Source organism: Mesoplodon densirostris, chromosome X, assembly GCF_025265405.1.
Source record: "Mesoplodon densirostris isolate mMesDen1 chromosome X, mMesDen1 primary haplotype, whole genome shotgun sequence".
Classification (NCBI taxonomy): Eukaryota; Metazoa; Chordata; class Mammalia; order Artiodactyla; family Ziphiidae; genus Mesoplodon; species Mesoplodon densirostris.
The window spans coordinates 40,731,190-40,752,384 of record NC_082681.1 but is presented as its reverse complement, the minus strand read 5'-3'; the positions used below and the strand labels follow the sequence as shown (position 1 = coordinate 40,752,384).

Below are 21,195 nucleotides of genomic sequence, written 5' to 3'. Positions count from 1 at the left end.
CTGTGGGAAATGACTATGGACAGCCGAGAAGAAATATGAATGCTTAGCTATCAGGCATTTCCAGGATAAAGGACATCTACTAATCTCCCTAGTGCCTGACACGTTATGGAGACAATGACAAATTTGCAACAGTTTCTGTATACTGACTTTCTGATCAGTGACTTTGAAATTTTTTCCTTCAACAATATTAGATCCTTCATAATTTGTTTTTAAAAACATATGGCATAAATAATTTATGCTCCCATCATTCACTGAGGTGAATTCTGCAACTTCAACTCAATGTACCAAAAATCTGTCATGTTAAAATTGAAAAGAGTTTTGGTGTTTATTAAGGTGTCTCATCAAAACTGTGAGAGGAAGACTGTTTCCCTGTCTGTGAGATGAGAATGTTAGACTCAATCAGTGCTGTTTAATTGGTATGGGGTCGGGGTGAGGGCTGCAAAGGTTATCAGAATTTCAGGTTTCCTGCTTCAGCAAGTATAGTTTGTAAAAAGAATAACTCCCCAGGTGATCTTTATTCCGGGTTAACTAGATAACCTCTAATAATCAGTCTAGCTCTGACAAACTGTGGCTAAGTATTGGGGGAAAAAAGTGATTTAGGCAAATTGGAGGTGATTTAGACATAAATCCTTTCTTCATAGGAGTACATTCTGTGCTATTCAACAAAAATGACAGAGATTTTGAAGCCTAGTAATTTAAAAACGAAAAGAGGTAAGACCAATTGCATGGTATGCAAATAATATCTTAATAAAGATATATGCATATGAAGAGGTTAAGACCAAACTGGAAGGACATGTTGACCAAAATAAAAATTACTCATGGATAAAACTGATTTACTGTTGTATTTTGAGAAGGCCCCACCATCAAATTTGACATGAAAAAAATTACCCAAATTCCCCCATTTTGAATTAGTACCACATTTATAATTTTTAATTCTTTTCTGTGTTCCTACGATTCTGAACAATCGAAAGCCCCTGTAAATTTCACTGCAGGTATGGTGATATTCAAGTGATTCCTTTGTGAGAAATAACTTATTTCGTAGGTCAAAAATATACTCCACAGAGATATAAAGCCAAAGCCAGAGTCACTCACTTTTTTTTCAACTAGTGGAATCAGGAGAATGGTAATAATGTTCTGAACAGAATCAAAGTATAATAGCCTTTTGTCACCTGTTGAGCAACAGCATCTTGCTCCCAGAACCACAGACGCCACCAAGTAGTCATACTGCGCAATCAAAACAGGAGAGTGGAAAATGGCCTGCTGTGGAGACTGACCCAATCTGGCCAACCTGTGGAAATCACTGGCTTTGCAAATTAAGTCATCTCCACTGAAATGAGCACCAAAACTAATTCTGCACTGTTGGAGGGAGGCATCTGTCACAGCTGCAACTCCAAAATGGAACCCTCGTGTATAATAATTGAATCCTCCCTTCAACAGACTGGAGAATCCTTCGGGCCAGCAGCATCCCAAGAGACAAAGGCTCTAGCTGCAATGATCAGCTAGTAAGAGATCAGCTAACCAGGGGTCTGGGATTCCTTGAAGCAAACTTGCTAGAAAACTCTATCGCAGTAACTTTCCATTTCTCAGGATGGATAAGGAGTTAGCATATGGGAAAACTATGTCACCAAACACCCCTAACCACCACTGCCCAAAGTACAGCCAGGTGAGCAAAAGCTGGAGACGTGCAAATCTAGCCTTATCGGAGTCTTCAGGTCATTTTCAGAATTATTAGAAGGTCTGGGGAGAAAAATGCTTTCAAGGTCCATCAGCTGTGATAATGTCCTTTTAATCAAGACTGTACTTTTGCTAAGCAAAGCTATAAATCAACTCGAATGGTAGCAAATTAAATGTAGGACTTATAGATAAGAGGATATGGAATTAAACAGAGCTGTATCTGTGTGTGCTGTGAGCGAACATTAAGAGCAGTTCAACAGATCCCTATTTCATGTTAAAAAGAAAGCCATATTTATTCTGAACCTTTCCAAAGCAAGTGATTTTTATTAATGCTATTATACAATCTTTTGTTTTTAACATCACCCAGAATGATTAAATATCAAGATTAATGTTAGGACCCTAAAATATATCTTGATTATTCTGGAGTTGATTATTCAGTGTGGGGATTATGCATCCCCAACTCCCCCTGGCCTCGGCCTCATCCTCTTTCCTCTCTTGTCCATCTCTCTATTTGTTCACTGCTCTGTCAGAGAGCATGTGGGCACAGGGAAGAGATACACGCAAATTAATCAATTTTGCTACATAGTAAAAAGGTTTGGTAGGAGAAGAGATTATAAATAATGGCTAAAATGAAGCTTCTAGACTGTCTGCAGATTTCATTTATCCTTGTTATCTGGTCCCTTGTTAGAAATGTGGCTTCATTTAAAACTATTACCCCCTAATGCAGTGACTCTCAACGCAGAAACATTAAAAATAAGTGCCCTCTCCCTCCTCATTATAATACATAGTCCATATTATGCTCTGCTCAATTGCACAAAGTTTAAAACACCCTAGTCTGTCTATAAGGCAAGTGTTAGTCCTATAATTCACTAGCAGCACTACAAAAGGGTCTCGCTTTTACTTGTGAGCCTAATCAGCAAGCCAACAATCTGGATATGCTGAAACATGAAAATGTCATCTGGCTAAAAGCATCAGTGAGTATAAAATGTGCTCTGGTTAAGTGGAGTAGGCTCCATGCAAGCCTTGGACCATTTGGGTCCCCAATTACCTACACAGTCCTGACCCTCAAAGCTAAATCTGCCCCTGATCACATCCTGGCCAATAAAACCAATTTACTTCCTCAGGTTCATCCTATCTTAGCAATGTCACAGTTAGTCCCACTCATCCCCATTTTCAGAACCAAATGTTGGGTTTCCCTGTAACGGTATGGCCATAGCTCACTCCACTGATTTTCAGTGGGTTCACCTTGAATAAAATAAAAAATATCAGGAGGTCAAAGAATCGAAGGTTTGTCTGACATGGCTTTGTTGCTGATATCATTTGGCAAAACAGGCTTTGCAATTAACAAAGCAGCCAGTTGCTGGTCATTCATGTAAGACTGACCTGCCAGGCTCAGTATGCCAGTTCCATTGAATTGAATGGAAGGACTCTGTTTCTAAGGAGAGGACACCCCCTAACTTCTAGAGGCTGGCATCACAGGAGACACACATGCTGTCTCACAAAACAGCCTATGGTACCATGGACAGAAACAAACACTGCATTGGACAACCCATGGGTCTGACCCAGAGTCTGGTGTTTCTAATATTTGTAGGAAGACAAAGCCACAAGTGATATTTTTGCCTGAAAGCACAAAACCCATAATGCAGCACCTTCAACTCATTCACTCATAGCCCCACGGTACCTTTTGCCCCATCCCCAGCTCAGCCTTCTGCAGACTGACTCTTCCTCTTCCCAATGAACGCAAATTCCACATAAAAGAAGAAAATACTCCAAACTTGGGTCTCCACCAAGAAGAGTTCTTATTTGAGCAAGAAAAATTAGCATTTTCATCATAAAGGCTGATGACAAGTTGCACAGATCCTAATGAAACACTTCCCCCAATCCTGATAATGTCGACTACACAAAAATAATGTCGACTATGTATTAATTGTCCAGATCTGCCCATCAAATCCTCAAAGTTGTGATTCCTCATCACTTTAATCCACCCATCAACTTCAGAAGTAAGTCTGAAGTTTTGAAAGTGCTCATCTGATTAACAATTAACACTTAACAATTAACAATGGTTAACAATTAACACTTCAGAATCTGGCCAAATAATAAATTTTAAAAACAGTGTTGCTGCAATTCAGGGTTTTTTTCTCAGTAATTTTTACTTTTGTAAACCTTAAAAATTATAAACATGGATTTTTTTGTTTATAAAAATAGTACATGCATATTACAAAAAAAATCCCTTTTGAAAAGTGTAAAGGAGAAAATAAAGATGACGTGTAATCCTAGTACCATCTAGAGACAACTCTTGCCTTCGTGACTTAAAAAATAATCTTCTCTTGAACCAAATGAGATGTCACCAAGGACTATACTGTTAGGCTGTTTTTATCCATTATCTGACCAGTTCCTGTAGCTGTACTTGCTTTCAAATCTCCTTCAAGTGAGAAGCTCTTAAAAGCACAAGAAATACTACAAAAATAAATCAAAAAGGGTAATTGACTGCAAAACCATCACTTGGGCACAAGTAACCTTTTAATATATTCTACTATAAAAACTCCACTTCACCATCTACCTCAGCTGAGGTTTTTTTTCCCCCCCTGTTGTTATTTTGTGAAAACAACTGCAAAGGTCTCCTTGACCAAAATACATATAAGCTGCACTTCTCTAAAATCCCTGCAAATCAGGCACCTTTAGCTTAGAAATTAGTTTGGTCTCCATGGACCAATTCTTGGCTTTTGCAGAGCTTACCAAAAGACCAATTAGTGCCAATTTTGAGTCATATACGAGATGTAGGAGACTTAGACATCTTGTCTATCAGGAACATAAGGCTACCAATTTATTTCACAAAGGCCACTGAACAACAATCTGAAAACTTGTATTTTAACTAATAGACGTGCAGCTCTAAAATACCTGGACTAGCTAATAATCACCCCCATGAACTCTTAAAGAATTAGTTAAGATTTTAAAATAAAGCATGGCTAATGAAGAGGTACCCTGAAAAGCTATGAAGCCAAACATGTTTATATATCATTTGCAGTGAAAGAAACTGTTCTTACTCTAAGGTTTTGCAGGGAACAAGAGACAGCTCAGAATGCAATTAAGGGGAAAAAAAACCCTATTCTCTGTAATGATTAATTATAATGAGCATTCCTTAAAAATTGAACATCCTGAAGCTTTCCAAGGAAAGTTCAGGCAACACAGGTGACCTTTAAATAAAAAGCCTGCTTTTTGTCAAAAGTTAGAAAAGTGCATTCCTACCATTTTTTAAAAGGGAATGAGGAAGGGGGTGACTTTACAGACAAGGAAACTAAAGTAATAAAATTTTCTTAAAACCTAGAGATGTGATTTAGTTTGCTTTTCAAAGGCTGGGGGAAAAACACCTCTTGCAAATGTACCCAATATAAAAATAATGTTTGCCTGATAAGAAACTGAGAAAAATCTTATACACATTACAACTGTACATTGAGTATCTGACTCAATACGGTGTTACTCAGTCTACAAAAGAGATTTGTTCCTAAAAAGTTCCATATGGGTTGAACTTATGTAAATGAATTAATCTTCAAGTCATGAGGAGGATAGTAAAGAAACCCTATAGTGTGTCCTTCTGCAAAGGAAAATATCTATTTGTAAAGTGAATAATCACTCCCTAATATGTTTGCTTAATTTAGATTTATACATATAATGTTGACTTAGAGGATGATGCAGTAATATAATAGAAGCATATATGGTTTAGAATAGAGTATTTTTCTTCCTAAAGAAAATCCTTCTGTGAAAAAGAAATCTAGAATGTAAAATTTTTAAAACTGAACTATCTTTCACTTTGTTGCCTACATTTAAGTTGGCAATGGCCATTTTAAAAGTTAGGGACCTCTTATGACTTCTAAACGGCTAGCAGTGATTGATTCCCTGGAAGTAAAACGAAACAAGCCATTTTTAAATCGGGAGTCACAGCGTCACACTGTGTCAGCATCCAGAGAAACCTTAGGAATTATCTAGTCCAACTTTTCCAGCTTCCTGGTGAGGAAACGGAGATCCAGAAAGGTCACCAAGCTGGGTAGTGGCCGTTAGGAAGAGAACCCGAGTCCCCTCATTCCCACAATTCAGTACTCTCTTTTTATCAAATGCCAGGGATACACACACAGAGTCAAACTGTACAGGAAAGAGTAGACTGGAATGCAACTACTAGGGAAAGGGGTGGAAGAGTTTATGGATTTGGGGGAAGAAGCAGGAAAACGTTCCCACCACCAAACAACACACTGGGAGGGAAGCAGGAAGCGGCTGGAGGAGGCCTGAGAATGGACTACAGCAGCCCATTTCACTAAGAGTATCAATAGCCAATGGAAATTTTTATGCATTAAATCACCTTCTAGAAGTCACTTTACTTTGTTCGGCTTGCTTCCTCACTAGGCTTCTGATACATTGAATTGTTGATTCACAGCAAATTCTTTCTAGATGGCCAGGAAGCGTGAAGCATTCCTTTCCCAATGTTCCACAGCACTTGAAAAAACATTTAAAGTAGAGCATCAGGACAAAGACTAAATTATCATAATGATAGTGACATCTTATACAACAACCTCAAGGTCCCTGAGAAAATACTGTGAAAAACATTTTCTTGGATATATGAAGCCTATGTATTTTTTTTTAAAAGGCAGAAATCTTCAGTTAGAATAGAAGCAAAACATAGTGTATATCACAGCTGGGAAAAAATAACCAGGGATTGGGGGTTGACAGAACATGTACCACTAGAAGTCATTTCACTTGGTGACTTTGTGAGTCATGCTAATCATCTGTGTATGAATGGGAACACTGTTTTCAGTGGAACATTAAAAGGAGCTAGAAAAAGGTAAACCTTTAAGTGGGGAGAGAGGGTGAAAAGAAGAACATGAACTTCTAAAATATATGCAAGATAATGATGGCAGCTGACTTATTCATCTCATCTGTTTACTCATGAAGGTTGCTACAAAAGCGCCCTATTATTAACTGCAACTGACCACGTCAGAAATCAGCTGTGATCATTCAAGAGGTGTGCTTTCAAAGTGAAGTGCAGCTCTCTGAGTACCAGCAGTCCAGTAAGCTTGCATGCTTTAGGGACAGAGTGAGACTGGGGGCTTGAGGTCTAGCTTTATAGTCTGGGGACAGACTTTTGGCATCACATAAGGATGATGCTGGCCAGCCCCACCCAGAATGGGTTTATTCCATGTAAGTGTTGGGTGCTAAAAAGGAACCATCTGCCTTAGGACCACAAGTGACAGCTGTATACACAGGTGAGATCTCAGTGATTTGGGGAGCTAGATATAGCAAAAAGTACCTTATGGTTTGTGAAAATGTCAGTAATCTATTGAAATATGATCTGAAGATCTACTTCAGAATACAAAAAATATTTCTTCCTCATACCTTCAAAATGATCTTGTCTCTAAAGCAGAGATAAAAGATGCCTGACTACAATTTATAAAATATTTTGACGTCTGTCAGCAAATTGCTACATCGGTTCCCCACAGGATCACTGGTAGCATACTTGCTATACAAGTTCTTCTACAAACAAAAAGCTTATTCATTTATATCTTCCTGAAAATGAGCAGCTAGTAGATGATACACCTAGAATCATCCCACGAGTCAAACTCCAGGGATTGTGATGTCATTGGTTTTATCTTCTTTCAGATCTTTAAAAGGAAACACGGCTCCCAAATAGTGTAACTATACAAGTTCTAGGCTCTGTATCATTTTAGAGGACTCCAACATGCTGCATGAACTTTTCTTTCTTTCTAAAGCGCCATGTCTGTCAGCCATGCTGCCATTCAGAATTAAGAGAGTGTTGTCGATTGAAGAACACAGAACAATGGTGATAAGTTTCCGTGTTCAAACACAAGGCAGATCACTTCAGATTTCTCCCTAGGGGAGCAATTTTCCTCATTTAACAATCATTTTAGTCTTGCAGGTAGATATTTCTACTTATCAGCAATGAATTCTTTCCCCCAGTTCAATCACTCCTCATTCTTCTCATGCCTACCAGGGCAATAAGTAGATCATGATGCGGGCAATGATAAGGGAGGGACCACTGTTCCAATTTGTCTTTACAGCCTTTTGTGGCTGGCTTTTTTGTTTTTAATGACTACCCAGGCTCCTTGAGAGGCTACCTACAGACACTCATTTTAAATGTATAATTACTTCTTTGAGGAAATATAACAGATGGAAGCATTACTGATCATTCTGTCAATTCAACAGTGACTTGAAATTAATTACATCCACTTGTGAAACCATTTATCAAACATTCTTCACATTATCAAATAGAAGCATTCTAGCCTCTAAAACAAAGTCTGATGTAGATCCTATTTTCCTACTAACTGCCATCATAAAATTAGAGACATGTTACCAGAAGACAGCTCCCAAACAAGCTGAGTTAAAAACCTTGGATGGAGAGTAACTGCCAGCCCTGTGGCAGTTCACTTGTCATTTGAAAATTAGGTGTCTATTACCACTGGTCACGTCCCTCATCCTCATGACCACAGGGATGTCTTTCTTGTTGCTGAAGTTACCTAACTCTACCCTTGGGGACTTGTAGACTTTGCCCTCTCCCTGCATTGATCTCGGCATGTTTGTCCCTTTAATTAGGAATTCTACTGCAGTAACACGCGGCACCAGTGGGGGTCAACTCTCAAACTGTACTTCCACCAGAAAAGCCCTATGTTAGAGGCTTCTGCTCATATAAAACATACTCATTACCAATCCCTGACTTAAAAATTCTCTGTTGAAATTCTATAATCATCTCCTGTTTCCCCCTCTGGCATAAACATATATAGCACCTTGCATTTCCAGTTAAAATGAGATACTTATGGTGAAAAGGATATTTCATTCTTGGAAGAAAAGGTGTATCTATTTGACAGTGTGAAATTCCTCAAAATGAAACGTATACCTTCATAATATAGACTGACTCCTCATAGAGGAAATCCACAATATAAATAATTAACTTATATACAAAGGTAAACCATAAATGAAGACTTCCCCATAGTCCTCTTTTTAATAGTGACTGTAAATTTAATATGATCTCAGTTACATAAACAAACATGCAGTTTTATTGATACAAAGACACAGAAAAAGAAGAGAAATAATTCCAAACTATTAACAGTGGTTATCTCAGAATGGTGTGACCGCAAATGGCTTGCATTTCTTTATATTTTTTGAATTTGTAAAGTTTTCTTCTTCTTAGAATTACTATATTATTATGGACAGTAGGTTTACATACATACATATATATGCATATGTTCCTTTTTATTGTGGTAAAATACACATAACATAAAATTTACCATTTTAACCACTTTAAAGTGTATAATTCTGTGGCATTAAGTACATTCACAATGTTATACAACCATCACTACTATCCAGTTCCAGAACGTTGTCATCACCCCCAATGGAAACCGTGTACCCATTAAGCAGTCACTTCCCATTCACCCTGGCAACCACTAATCTGCTGTCTATCTTTATGGATTTGCCTACTCTGGATATTTCATATAAATAGAATCATACAGTATGTGGCCTTTGTGTCTGGCTCTTTTCACTTAGCATAATGTTTTCAAGGCTCATTCCTGTTGTAGCATGTATCAGTACTTCATTTCTTTTTATGGCTGAATAATACTCAATTGTATGGCTATAATGCATTTTGTTTATCCAGTCATCTGTTGATAGACATTTGGGGTGTTTCCACCTTTTGGCTATTGTGAATAGTGCTGTTATGAACATTCATGTATAAGTTTTTGTTTCAACATCTGTTTTCATTTCTTTGGGGTATATACCTAGGAGAGGAATGCTATTGACATATGCTTTTTTAAAAATGTCTTTAATTCTACTTTGGCATTCTGTGTTTAAAGTAGCAATGCTTTTTCAGAATTATTAAGGATAACCCTAATAATATCATTCTTACAATAATACCATTCCATTTTCAATCACTGATTATGGTACATTTTTTTTTAAAAGGCCAAATCACGTTCTTTTCAAAAATGTAATTTTCATCCTTATTCTTTGGGAACAAATTTCTTTTATGCTAAACGCTTTAAACTATGATGAACTAACTGAAAAGGACAGTCTTTTCCTCTTAGCATAGCCATTCTAGCAGTACCTAAATCACTTTCAAATGTTTATATATTAAAAGTACAAAAATATATGTATTTTGTTGTTGTTTCTTTAAAAGAAAAGCATCACTAAATAGACATCAATATTTAAACCTTAAGGGATGTATTAAATATACAATACCAAGCAGAAGCATACAGAATCTTCCAGAAATTCAAATGGTGATCAGAGAGGATAAGTACACCCTCAAAGAGTACACAGTACCAATTCTTAGATGTTCTACCTCCCACCCTCCCAACAGAAAGATGATATGTCTCATGAACATAAAAGCCCAATAATATCAAGGTTCATTTTAGCTGTAGACAGTACTTGATGGGGGCTAAAGAAGATGATGGTGTGCTTACCCGCACCTACTTAACAACTTTCCCCAGAACACATGCACACACGTTTATGCAATAAACATTCATGTACATGCCACACATGCACACTTATGCACACATGAATGCACACCCTCCCCCCAGAACCATACTTCCAACTCAGTGGCTGCAAGTAAGGGAAGAAGTGTTTTTGTAGCTCAATCATCCCTTAGGTCTCAGGTTTTTTCTGTTATTATCACTCCCATCCCCACCAATACACACACAGCACCCTGCAATTCAGAAAGCAGAAATAAAATTCTAGCTGGAGAAGAGGAAGCAGTCCCCTTAAAACAGTCAAAGAACCACCCAAACTGTAATATTTGTTAATAAGTAAGGGATATGATTTGGGATCATTTAAAAATAAAGTACTGGGAATATTTCTATAATAGCGGTGGACTTCTCTTTAAGAAAAATTCAAATAAGAACAATAAAACTTATAGAAAACAATCAGTTAGGAAATTTTAATCCCATAAAAGATTTCACACACTCCAACTTTCCCAGGATCAACACTATCAACAAATTTTATTTTTTCCTTTAGAAAAAAAAATCTTAAGATGCTTTCGTATTCTAATAATGCTCCCAAAAAACCCTACCACAAAATGCAGAAAGGAACTCTTTCATCCTACTCTCTGCAGAATTTTTTAAATAGCTCTGGCATAAAAACAATATTTATATCACAGAGCTTTTTTTCAATGAAGATTACGAACTTTATAAATGTCTTTTTCTCTGTGTGGAAAAACTGAATCGCAGTGGAGTAAGTTGTCCAAAGTCTCACAAGGAATGAGGGGAAAGCCAAAAATAAAATTAACTGTCAAGAAAGTGGTCTGTCCACAAAGCAAAAAATCTCAGTTATCATGGGGGACAGTCATTCTAAAAATGCAGTAGAATTAAACATGTTATACCATGATGATAGTCATGTCATTTATGAGTATGTGTACACACAAGAATGCCCTGTATATCACTGAATTCCCATTGTTTAATTCTTACAGCACTTACTTCTTCGTGATTGTGTATACTCCTTTTCTCTGCTATTAGACTCTAAGATGTTTATGGCAGGGACCAAACTTTAACACTTTTGTACATGTAGCACATGCCTTGAATACAGTAAGCAGTCAGGTAACATGGGTATGTTTGCGTGTAAAATTTCATAGACATACACTCAACTAACTCCCCCCAACCACCAAAACAAATCATGGTGAGAAACTTTGAACTTCCTTAACAACTCAACCCCACATACTAACGAAGAACAAAAATATGATCAATATAGGCTACTCTGATAATCCCAATGCACAGAGACACCCTAGATATATACCTTTATGTGTTAGTGTGTGTAAATACACAGATTAAGGTAGCCAAGAATGAATTTGCATGGTTTACCTGTAGTTAACCAACATCCTGTTATTATCCATGAGCTGAATTCCCCAACTGGTGTATTATCCTAACCCTTTTACTCCTTGTTTCTGTGATGTATCCTCTGACTACCTTAACTGCTTTGTGGCAGTCACACCAGAGTGCATTGGAATGGAAATAAGAGGAGAAATAAATTCCAATCAGTCCTGCCTACTACTTGTTAACAGCTTTTATGAGGTGTTGTAGTGAAGTAACAGGATAAAAATGAAGAGCAAATTCAGTTTGGGGGATTAAAACAACACAGGGTACTTTGCCTTTAAAAAGAAAAAGAAAGAAAAACTCCTTTGCTTACAATCTCATTGATCAGCTATGAGGTTTATCCAAGTTACTCTCCACCTCCATTACAATAGGAAATGGGCTGAAAGAGTTATTTTCTGGGCCTAATTTTTAAACAATTACTCAGGAGTTACTTTCATTTTTCTTTAAAAATTCTCTATAGCCTTACCTCCCAGTCCAAATAATCACAGACGTCTTCGAAGTTAGTGAGCAGAGACACTGAGCAGAACAGCCGCGGCAGCTCATCCCTTGTCATTGGGGGAAAACGGCTATCTTTAAGGGCGCTGTTGAAAACAAAGCAAATATTAAAGCAATCACTAGATATGGGAGTTCTTAGTTTCAAAGGCAGGCAATCATTTGAAAAAGGTATGAGATTAAAAAAAAAATCTCATGGGCTTCCCTGGTGGCGCAGTGGTTGAGAGTCTGCCTGCCGATGCAGGGGACACGGGTTCTTGCCCCGGTCCGGGAGGATCCCACATGCCGCAGAGCGGCTGGGCCCATGAGCCATGGCCACTGGGCTTGCGCGTCCGGAGCCTGTGCTCCGCAACGGGAGAGGCCACAACAGTGAGAGGCCCACGTACCGCAAAAAAAAAAAAAAAAAAAAAAAAAAAAAAAAAAATCTCAGGTGAGAAAGGTGCCCAAATCTTCAAATGTATTCACAGGCTCCAAAGATTTTAGAAGTCGTTATTTTTGTTCATTTAGTAGATTGTGTTTACTGGCCAATCCTGTGACCAATTCAGTTGTAAAGAGTGAATGATCAATTATATTTCCTGTACAGTTATTCCCTTGTATGTTTCCCTGTTACTTGTAGAACCTGACAATGTTTTATTTTACTTTTGAGGAGAATAAAAACCAGAGTAGTGGGAACTTGTGGGAAGACTTCTGGATCTACCACTGTTGGAAAAAATATATACATATTTCATGTTGTTAAAAAAAAAGGTTCGGGGGCTTCCCTGGTGGCGCAGTGGTTGAGAGTCCCCCTGCTGATGCAGGGGACACGGGTTCGTGCCGCGGTCCGGGAAGACCCCACATGCCGCGGAGCGGCTGGGCCCGTGAGCCATGGCTGCTGAGCCTGCACATCCGGTGCCTGTGCTCCGCAACGGGAGAGGCCACAACAGTGAGAGGCCCACATACCGCAAAAAAAAAAAAAAAAAAAAAAAAGGTTCATACTAGGTTGACCAGTTACCATAGAACAGCATGTAAAGAGTTCAAAAAAAGATAAAAATTTTATTTTCTTCAGGCAAAAGAAATCAAAGAAAATGAAAATAATCATGCAAAGTACACACTAAAACTACAAGGATTTCAGGCCCCCCCTATAAAGGATAATTCAAGATATGACTCAAAAATTGTGGAACTTCAGGAAATAGGGCTAATCTTAGGAAATAAAATTATGATTAGGAGACCATTAATCACATCAATGGATTTCTGAGTACATCAAGTCTGACTGGACCCTGTAATCAAGGGTAGTGTACCACAGTGCCTAACTCTAGAAAAACCCAACTGTAAAGGACAAAAACATTGGAAGATTGTAATTCTTCCTGCAACAGTAGAACAGACAGAAAATACAAAGACACACACACCACACACACAGGCACTGTGTGTTCCTTGTACTTTTAAAAGAAACCACTTCCTGGTCAAGAAAACAAACACACCTCTGATTACACACTATATTAATGGCACTGCTGGCATTTGCGCCATCGCTCTTCAAATGTCCTATAAAGCAGAGCCAGGCTTAGAAAATGTTTTCACAGATTAATGCTTAGAGGTTAAAAACTTAGAGCCTACAAACTGCTTGGGTCATAACAAAGTTCCATGACCTTCAGAAATAATTCCTTTTTCAGTGAGTTCCTCACTGTTGGATTTTCTTTATTCCATCCCTTCCTTTGCATTCAGAAACTCACTCACTCTACTGTACAAATATACCCCTATGTTTGTAAGTATTTTCAATACATTTTGGTGTTCATTCTATCCTGCTATACAGAGGAAAATGCTTACAGAAAGATAGAGATGTTATATATAAAGCATACATGTTTTTCCCCATTCGAGGAGCCAAGATTAACCAAGAAAATCAGGAAATCTGTGATAATTCATACTCTGAGAACAGCACTTCACTACTTTATAATTTAACAACATAAATTTCCTATGGCTTGGCTTCTTTTATTTTCCAACTGGCAAATAAAGTTTTAAAAAATATTTTCAAGTTCTCATTCAAAGCCAAGATAAAGACATATATGGTGTGTGTGTAACGTCCCCCCAGCCCCAGACCTGCCACAGGAGAGAAGTTCTAAAACACAGACCAGAAGAATCCCATGCATAAAAACCCAAAGGCCGGGCTTCCCTGGTGGCGCAGTGGTTGAGAGTCCACCTGCCAATGCAGGGGACACGGGTTCGTGCCCCAGTCCGAGAGGATCCCACATGCCGCAGAGCGGCTGGGCCCGTGAGCCGTGGCCGCTGAGCCTGTGCATCTGGAGCCTGTGTTCCGCAACGGGAGAGGCCACAGCAGTGAGAGGCCTGCGTACCACAAAAAAAAAAAAAACAAAAAAAAAACCCAAAGGCCAATCACACTTTCAGTTTTCCTTGTGAAAAGCAAAAAAGGGGAAAAGAGCCTTACACATTAGAATAACATAAAATATAATTTTTAGGGTTATAGATTTTTATTGTGGTAATATACATGACATAAAAATTACCGTTTTAACCATTTTTAAGTATACATTTCTGTGGGATTAAATATATTCACATTGCTGTACAACCACCATCACCAACCATCTCCAGAACGTTTTTTATCTTGCCCAACTGAAACACGGCACCCATTACACACCAGCTCCCCATTCCTCCCTCCTCCCAGCCCTTGGCAAAAATGTTGTAATTTAAATACACTTTTATAATTTCAAATAATTATAGTAATATAGTCGCAAATGTTTTTCATATATAACAGCTTTATTGACATATAATTCACATACCATAAAATTCACCCTTTTAATGTACACAATTCAATGGTTTTTTGTATATTCAGAATTGTACAATCATTACCCCATCCAATTTTAAAACATTTCATCACACCAAAAAGAAACCCTATACCCATTAGGAGTCAGTCCCTATTCTCCCCTCCCCCCAGATCCTGGCAAGCACTAATCTCCTTTCCGTCTCTATGGATTTGCCTGTTCTGGACATTTTATGTAAGTGGAGTCATACAATATGTGGCCATTTGTGTCTGGCTTCTTTCACTTAGCATAATGTTTCTGAGATTTTATCCATGTTGTAACATGTATCAGTACTTCATCCTTTTTTAATATATTTTTTTCTGTTTGATAAATTTGACATGTTACATTTTGTAAAAGTATATCATCTTTTTAATTACCCAATAATATTCAATTCTATGGATATATCACATTTTGTTATCCATTTATCTGTTGAAGGACATTTGAGTTATTTCCACTTTTGCGCTACTATTAATAATGCTGCTATGAACATTCATGTATGAGTTTTTGTGTGGACAATAATGTTTTCATTTCTCTTGGGTAGATACCTAGGAGTGGAATTGCTGGGTCATGTGGTAATTCTATGTTTAACTTTTTGAGGAACCATCAAACAGTTTCCCATAGTAGCTGTACCATTCTACATTCCCAACAGCAATGTACGAGGGTTCCAATTTCCCTGCATCCTTGCCAACACCTGTTACTGTCTGGTTTTTTCATTATAGTGCTAGGCCTCCTTTAATGAAAAGGTTTTTGTATCTAGCTCTAGCTTTTACATTAAAAAAATACACATGTTGAAGTTGTCATGCAGTTAATTTCTCAACACTTTGAGGCAAGTTATTATTTTGTTTATTTCCTAGCAAACCAGTGAAAGGTATATTTTAGCTCAGTGCAATTCAAACTATTATTTCAAATCAATGAAATTTTCAAGTACCTAAAATGTAACTGAGGATCAGGCTAGCAAACTTTCCTCATGATATGGGGCTGGTTGCTCAATCATTTGGGGCTTTTAAAAAAAGAATGTTTAGAACAAAGAGTGAGTGGGAGAGGGCTAGTATGGCTAATAACATAAATAACAATCATGCCTCGCCATACCAACACTCAAATGTTTTAACTTCAAAACTCTGAAATAGTGAAGGTACATTAATCATGATGGAAACAGTCTGATTTCACAGAAACACTCATTCAAACAAGACTTTTAATTCTTGCATTTTTCATCAACTCTAAGTAACTTTTTATTAAATTCATGAACACAGACAAATTCTAAAAGGCAGGAAGCCCTCAATATCTCTAAATGCAAATTCCTTGGGAAAAGAACTAGCAATGAAAGCCTAGCAAGGATTTAAGGGATTATAAGAAAAAGATGAAAAATGTGGCTGGAGACTGACCTCAGAACTACTAGGCTGGTGTGGATGGCTGATAAACAAGAGGATTCAGCTTCCCTTAGCCCCGTTCTCTTTAGTATAGAGAATATGTGATGTGGAAGCTGAGCCTTTAGAGAGGCTATGCTGTCTGGAGTCGGGCCGTGACTTGCTCAAGGTGACCCAGCTAGTTAGTGACACAGGTAGGGGTACAACCCAGATTCTCTGACTCAAGTCCACAATTCTTTCTAGTATCTGTACCTTAGTTGCCACCTTTCACTGGATTATGGGTTTCTAAAAAATTTTTTAAATGAAATGCTTGCTTTACTAGGCAATTCTGATCTCATACCTCCAATGCCTCTGCCTAAAGAAGATAAATAATAATTTAATAGCATTCATTAGTAGCCAAAGGGTAGACAGAGCTAGACTTCCTGTCTACTGGAAATCTGCAGGAGCAAAAAGGACTTTAAAATATTAATATTGTCCATGGAAAGCATTTTATACCAAAGTAGCGTCTGCCAATTTAAATTCTAGGCAGTCTAAGGAACTGACAAAGAAAGAGATCTTGTAATAAACTCGTATGAAGTTCTCTTTGCTACAATAGGAAGCCATTTTCTAGCCATTTTAAATATTGCTAGGAAAAAAAAGAACACTTATGTACAAAAACCTGTGGGCTGCTCCATCACCCATATGATGGATGGCTAAGGTTTAAACAGTTTAATTCAATACCAAATTCAAATATATTCAAATTCAAATTGGCATCCTCCCAAGAATATATTTCACCTAATTGAGAAGCAGCATTAACATCTGTCAAAGTTAATATCTAATGTTAAATAGCACTTTAATGAAAATGAACATTAAAAAAGGAATTAACTATCAAAGAATCAAAGGGTTTGTGACAGTACCTGGAAACTATGAGGGAAAAAAAAAAACAGCTGAAAAGAGACAAAGCCTTAGATATTGTAAGGCTCATCACAAACAATATAGCATGCAACAGAAATTATTTAAGAATCTAGCCAGCTAGCCATTCACTCACTCATCCATTCATTCCTTTGCTTTCTAAAACACTGATGACCTTAATTGGTTAAACAGTGGAAAGTTACCAAACTGCCGAAGGGCTTCATAATTACAGGCAATCATTTTTCAGGACAAGGAAGTAATTAAAACCAAAATTAAAAATCCTTGTTTGGATAGGTGAAGAAAAGCAAATCAAGCATACATCAGTCTAAAATTAAGACCAAAAAACCCCCCAAAAACAGCTTTTTCACGAGGGGTTTCAATCATCTGGAAATTCTGCCATTCCTCATGTGACATGTCTGAATTCCAGGAACTTAGAATACTAGAATCCTAAACCCAAACCTGGAAAGTTATCTATATCCTCTCTTTCACATTAAGTAGCAATGTTAGCTTCTCACTGTTAAAAAAAATAACAGACACAAAACAGAATACAAAAACGTTAAGTTACTGTTCATCAAACCTAAGGGTAGAGAAGAGCAACAAAGGACATGGTCATGGTTAAGGAGGGAGGAAGGGAACCTTATTTTGGTGAGAGCTGTGACCCAAAAAAGGGAAATTTTCAATTGTAAGCCATATGTAAAGTGTTACTTAATGGGGAGATGTTTTTCCCCTTTAGAGTAATGAGTACAACCTACCTGCTGCTTGATGAACATTAACATTAAAATTTATTCATTGTAATATATATTTTTAAACATGATATGATGGGTAATTAACAGGGAATAGAGGAAAGAACTAAGGCATGGAACAAAAGGAAGAGAAAGTAGGAAGATGGCAAAGAAAAAGAAAAAGGAAATATATGCAAGGAAAGATGGATAGGGAGAGAAAACAAGAAGCAGGAAAAGGAAGTGGGAAGCAAAGAAACTTAAACAAATAGAGACACAAAGGGGCAGAGAGAGAACACAAGGAAGGAAGAGTGGAAGGGTAAGAGGGAGAGGGAAATCCAGTGGAATGGGTGCTGGAGGTTTTCATATGTTATTTGGCTCCTATCCTACAGGATTCCCTTAGGCTTTAGAGTGTTATCACCTGTTGCCCTCCGATTGGCTTAAAGTTCTTGAATTGCTCTAATCTCGAATTCTTAAAAGCCTCTACTCTCTGAGATGGCTACAGCTGCCCACCAGGAGCGAAAAATACTCTGGGCTACATGCTCTGATGACCAGAGCAATAGTGTCAAGAATCTGCCTCCTAGCCACAAGTTCCTCACCTTTAAATTAGGAGACAAGGTTGTGAATTTGATTTAGTGGAGTGGAACTACAACTGGAAAATACAAGATACATGAAGAAACATATGGCTAAATGTTTGGTGTATATGGGGGGGTATTCCTCATCTCCCTCCATGTAACAATGTCCACATAATGCTTTCCCTGCAGAGTTTCTGGATTTACTTGATACAGTTTTTAGAAACGAACTGCTAGAAACTGGTTTTTGTTTTAGTTGTTTTTCTGATGAAATCTTTTAAAATATATTCTATCAGAGTGTAATGGACATAATGACTCAGGTTCATCTTTAAGACTCAATATGACTTGGGTCATTCATTACTATATGGTATTGAAACAGTGCTCTCAATACAGTCTTGGCAATAAAAAAAAATCTGTGGGTATGGAAAACAGATCAACAGTATGACCACCAGCAAGTTCCATCTGGGGAAATCTGAAAGTGTGAGATAATCTCTACTTTTAAGAGAAGGTAACACAAAAATAACCTGTCATAGACTTTCAAAGTTTCTAGGGATCTTGTCTCTGTGTTCCCTAAGTTAGGATACTATAAAACTGAACTACCTCTCGAATTGGATTAAATGTAAATTTTATTGCCTTTCTCGTAGAATCTAGAAAAACTTCCACAACGCTGAACAAGTATTATTTCCCCAGGGTCATCAAAAGCACTTCTCCAAGGTGTAATAACTGTGTCTTACCGCCAATAAATGTAGCTCCTAAAAATGAAAACATGAAGTCATCATTAATACATGAGCCTTATTTCACAGTCCTATAGAACACAGCAGAGGAGAATGGCTAAGAGCTTGGATTCTAGAGTCAGACATAACTACATTTGGATCCGGGCTCCATTGCACACTAACTGTGTGACATCTGGGCAAGTCTCTTAACCTGTGCCAGCCTCCATGTCCTCATCTATAAAATGGGGATAACACTAGTACCTTCCTCACAGAGCTACTGTGGCAAGTGGACAAAATAATAATAATACCTGCAGAAGTGCCTTACATACACCAGGTGCTCAATAAGTAGTAGCTGTCAAAGAACTTTGGTCATCGGCATATTTGTTAAGTTTATGCCCACAGGGCTGCCTCCATATCATGGTTCTGGTGAAAGGAATGGAGCCCCAGGACTAAGATTGACCCTTCAACCTTAAGATGAGAAGGTCTAAGCAAGTTATCTGCTCTAGCAATTTACTGTGACCATCTAAAGGGAATAATGGCTACCCTTTCAGGTTCTGGTGTTTCTGAGAAGCCTTCATTTCATTTTCTTTCGTTTTCAAAATATTTATTAAGGCTATATGCCTTTTATTAAGTGAAGAGCCACAGAGGATATAAGAATAGTAGATTACAAAATAATATATGAATATGTGTAAAAGACTTCGACAGGAAGGCTGAGAGGAATGGTCAGACAAGGTTAGCGTCTTTCCTGGAAGGATCTGTTTTACACTCTCTGCTACTGGTTTACTTGTTACCAAGTGACCCAGAATTGCAGGTGAATTTACAGAAATTAAATGTATACACATTTTTTTTCTAGTAAGAAATCTACTACATCAAGCGAGGTACTTCTTCATCAAGAATTTCCATTATCCTGCAGCCATGCATTCACATGTTGCTTTGTAATGTAACTCTTAGATTTCCTGAGCTAGGTTTTAAAAAATCTCCAGGGCACGGATTGGCTTTTTACTTCCATACAAAAAAAAAAAATGTTTACCAAGAGATGTAGTTCCTTGAACGGTACTCAATTTGTCTTCAATGGATTTAGATATGTTATTCTCTATCCTACTGGTTATGCTCCAGCAAAATCCTTCGGAAAAACAAAACAAAAATACTCTCTAAGCAGCAGACAGAGAATGAGAGCTGAGAAGCTCCATGCTTTCCTCATCTAACCCAATGGTCTCCAAACTGTTTTGACTGAGCATTCTTATCAGTAGAAGTCTGAGCACACATCCTCAATATGTATATTTATTTATAAAATACATACATGTACTACTGTCATGTATAGCTAATATATCCAAAGCATAGTATAGACTTAGAATAAGCTTTGTTGTTAAAAGAAACAGTGGGTATAAATACATATTTCAAATAATGTTCTTGATAATTTCCTTCTTATTTGGGGGCTGACATCTTGTCAGGTCTGATTAGATTATCTTCATTTTTACTTGATGACTTGGCCGACCAAGTTACAAGATGACTTGCAGGAGAAGTGGCAGCTAGCTCCCCCTTTTTCTTGTCCTTGCCTTCTGCTTGTAGTATGACTATTATCATCATTCCATTGTTCCTTTGCAGGAATCTTCTTAAGCCACTTGTCCATCCTGAGTGGCTTTATCTAGCTTTAGCTAACCTATGCACAATGGTCAAATGGTTTAAGAAGATTCCTACAAAGAAACCACAAGTTGAAAATAATACTACTTCAGTACTTTCTTATATTTTAGATAAAAAGATCATAACTAGAATTTCTAATCTTTTCTTCCTGCCCCACAATGGATCATCTGGGTGCACCCCTCTTAGGAGACTGCTAATCTAAAGCTCTTAATCAAGTTCTAAGAAACTGGTCCTCCTAATATACTTAGACATGACACTATGAGCAAAAAGAGCTTTAAATACAAAAGAGCCAATATCTGTGGAGCGCCTGCCGTGAGCCAGGTGTTAGACATGTATTATCTTGTTGAGTCCTCAAAACGACCCCATTTTGTAGATGAGGAAACCGAGGTTCACTGAGTTCAGCGAGATTAAGCAACTTGCCCAAGGTCACAAAAACAGGTAAGAGAGTTGACATTTGAACTCTGGGCTGCCTGCCTCTATGGCCCATTC

General features: G+C 37.7%; 1 protein-coding gene across 3 annotated transcripts in view; it reads right to left on the bottom strand.

The window, feature by feature from the left end:
* The window catches only part of AMMECR1 (AMMECR nuclear protein 1), a 110,036-nt gene that overhangs the window by 9,619 nt on the left and 79,222 nt on the right, over window positions 1-21,195 (bottom strand). For all 3 annotated transcript variants that reach the window (XR_009530844.1, XM_060086869.1, XM_060086868.1), the window contains exon 3: window positions 11,995-12,109. Coding sequence is in view for 2 of the 3 variants with exons in the window: in XM_060086869.1 (XP_059942852.1) it covers window positions 11,995-12,109 (115 nt within the window). In the remaining variant the exon portion in view is untranslated. The remainder of the gene's footprint in view (window positions 1-11,994; window positions 12,110-21,195) is intronic.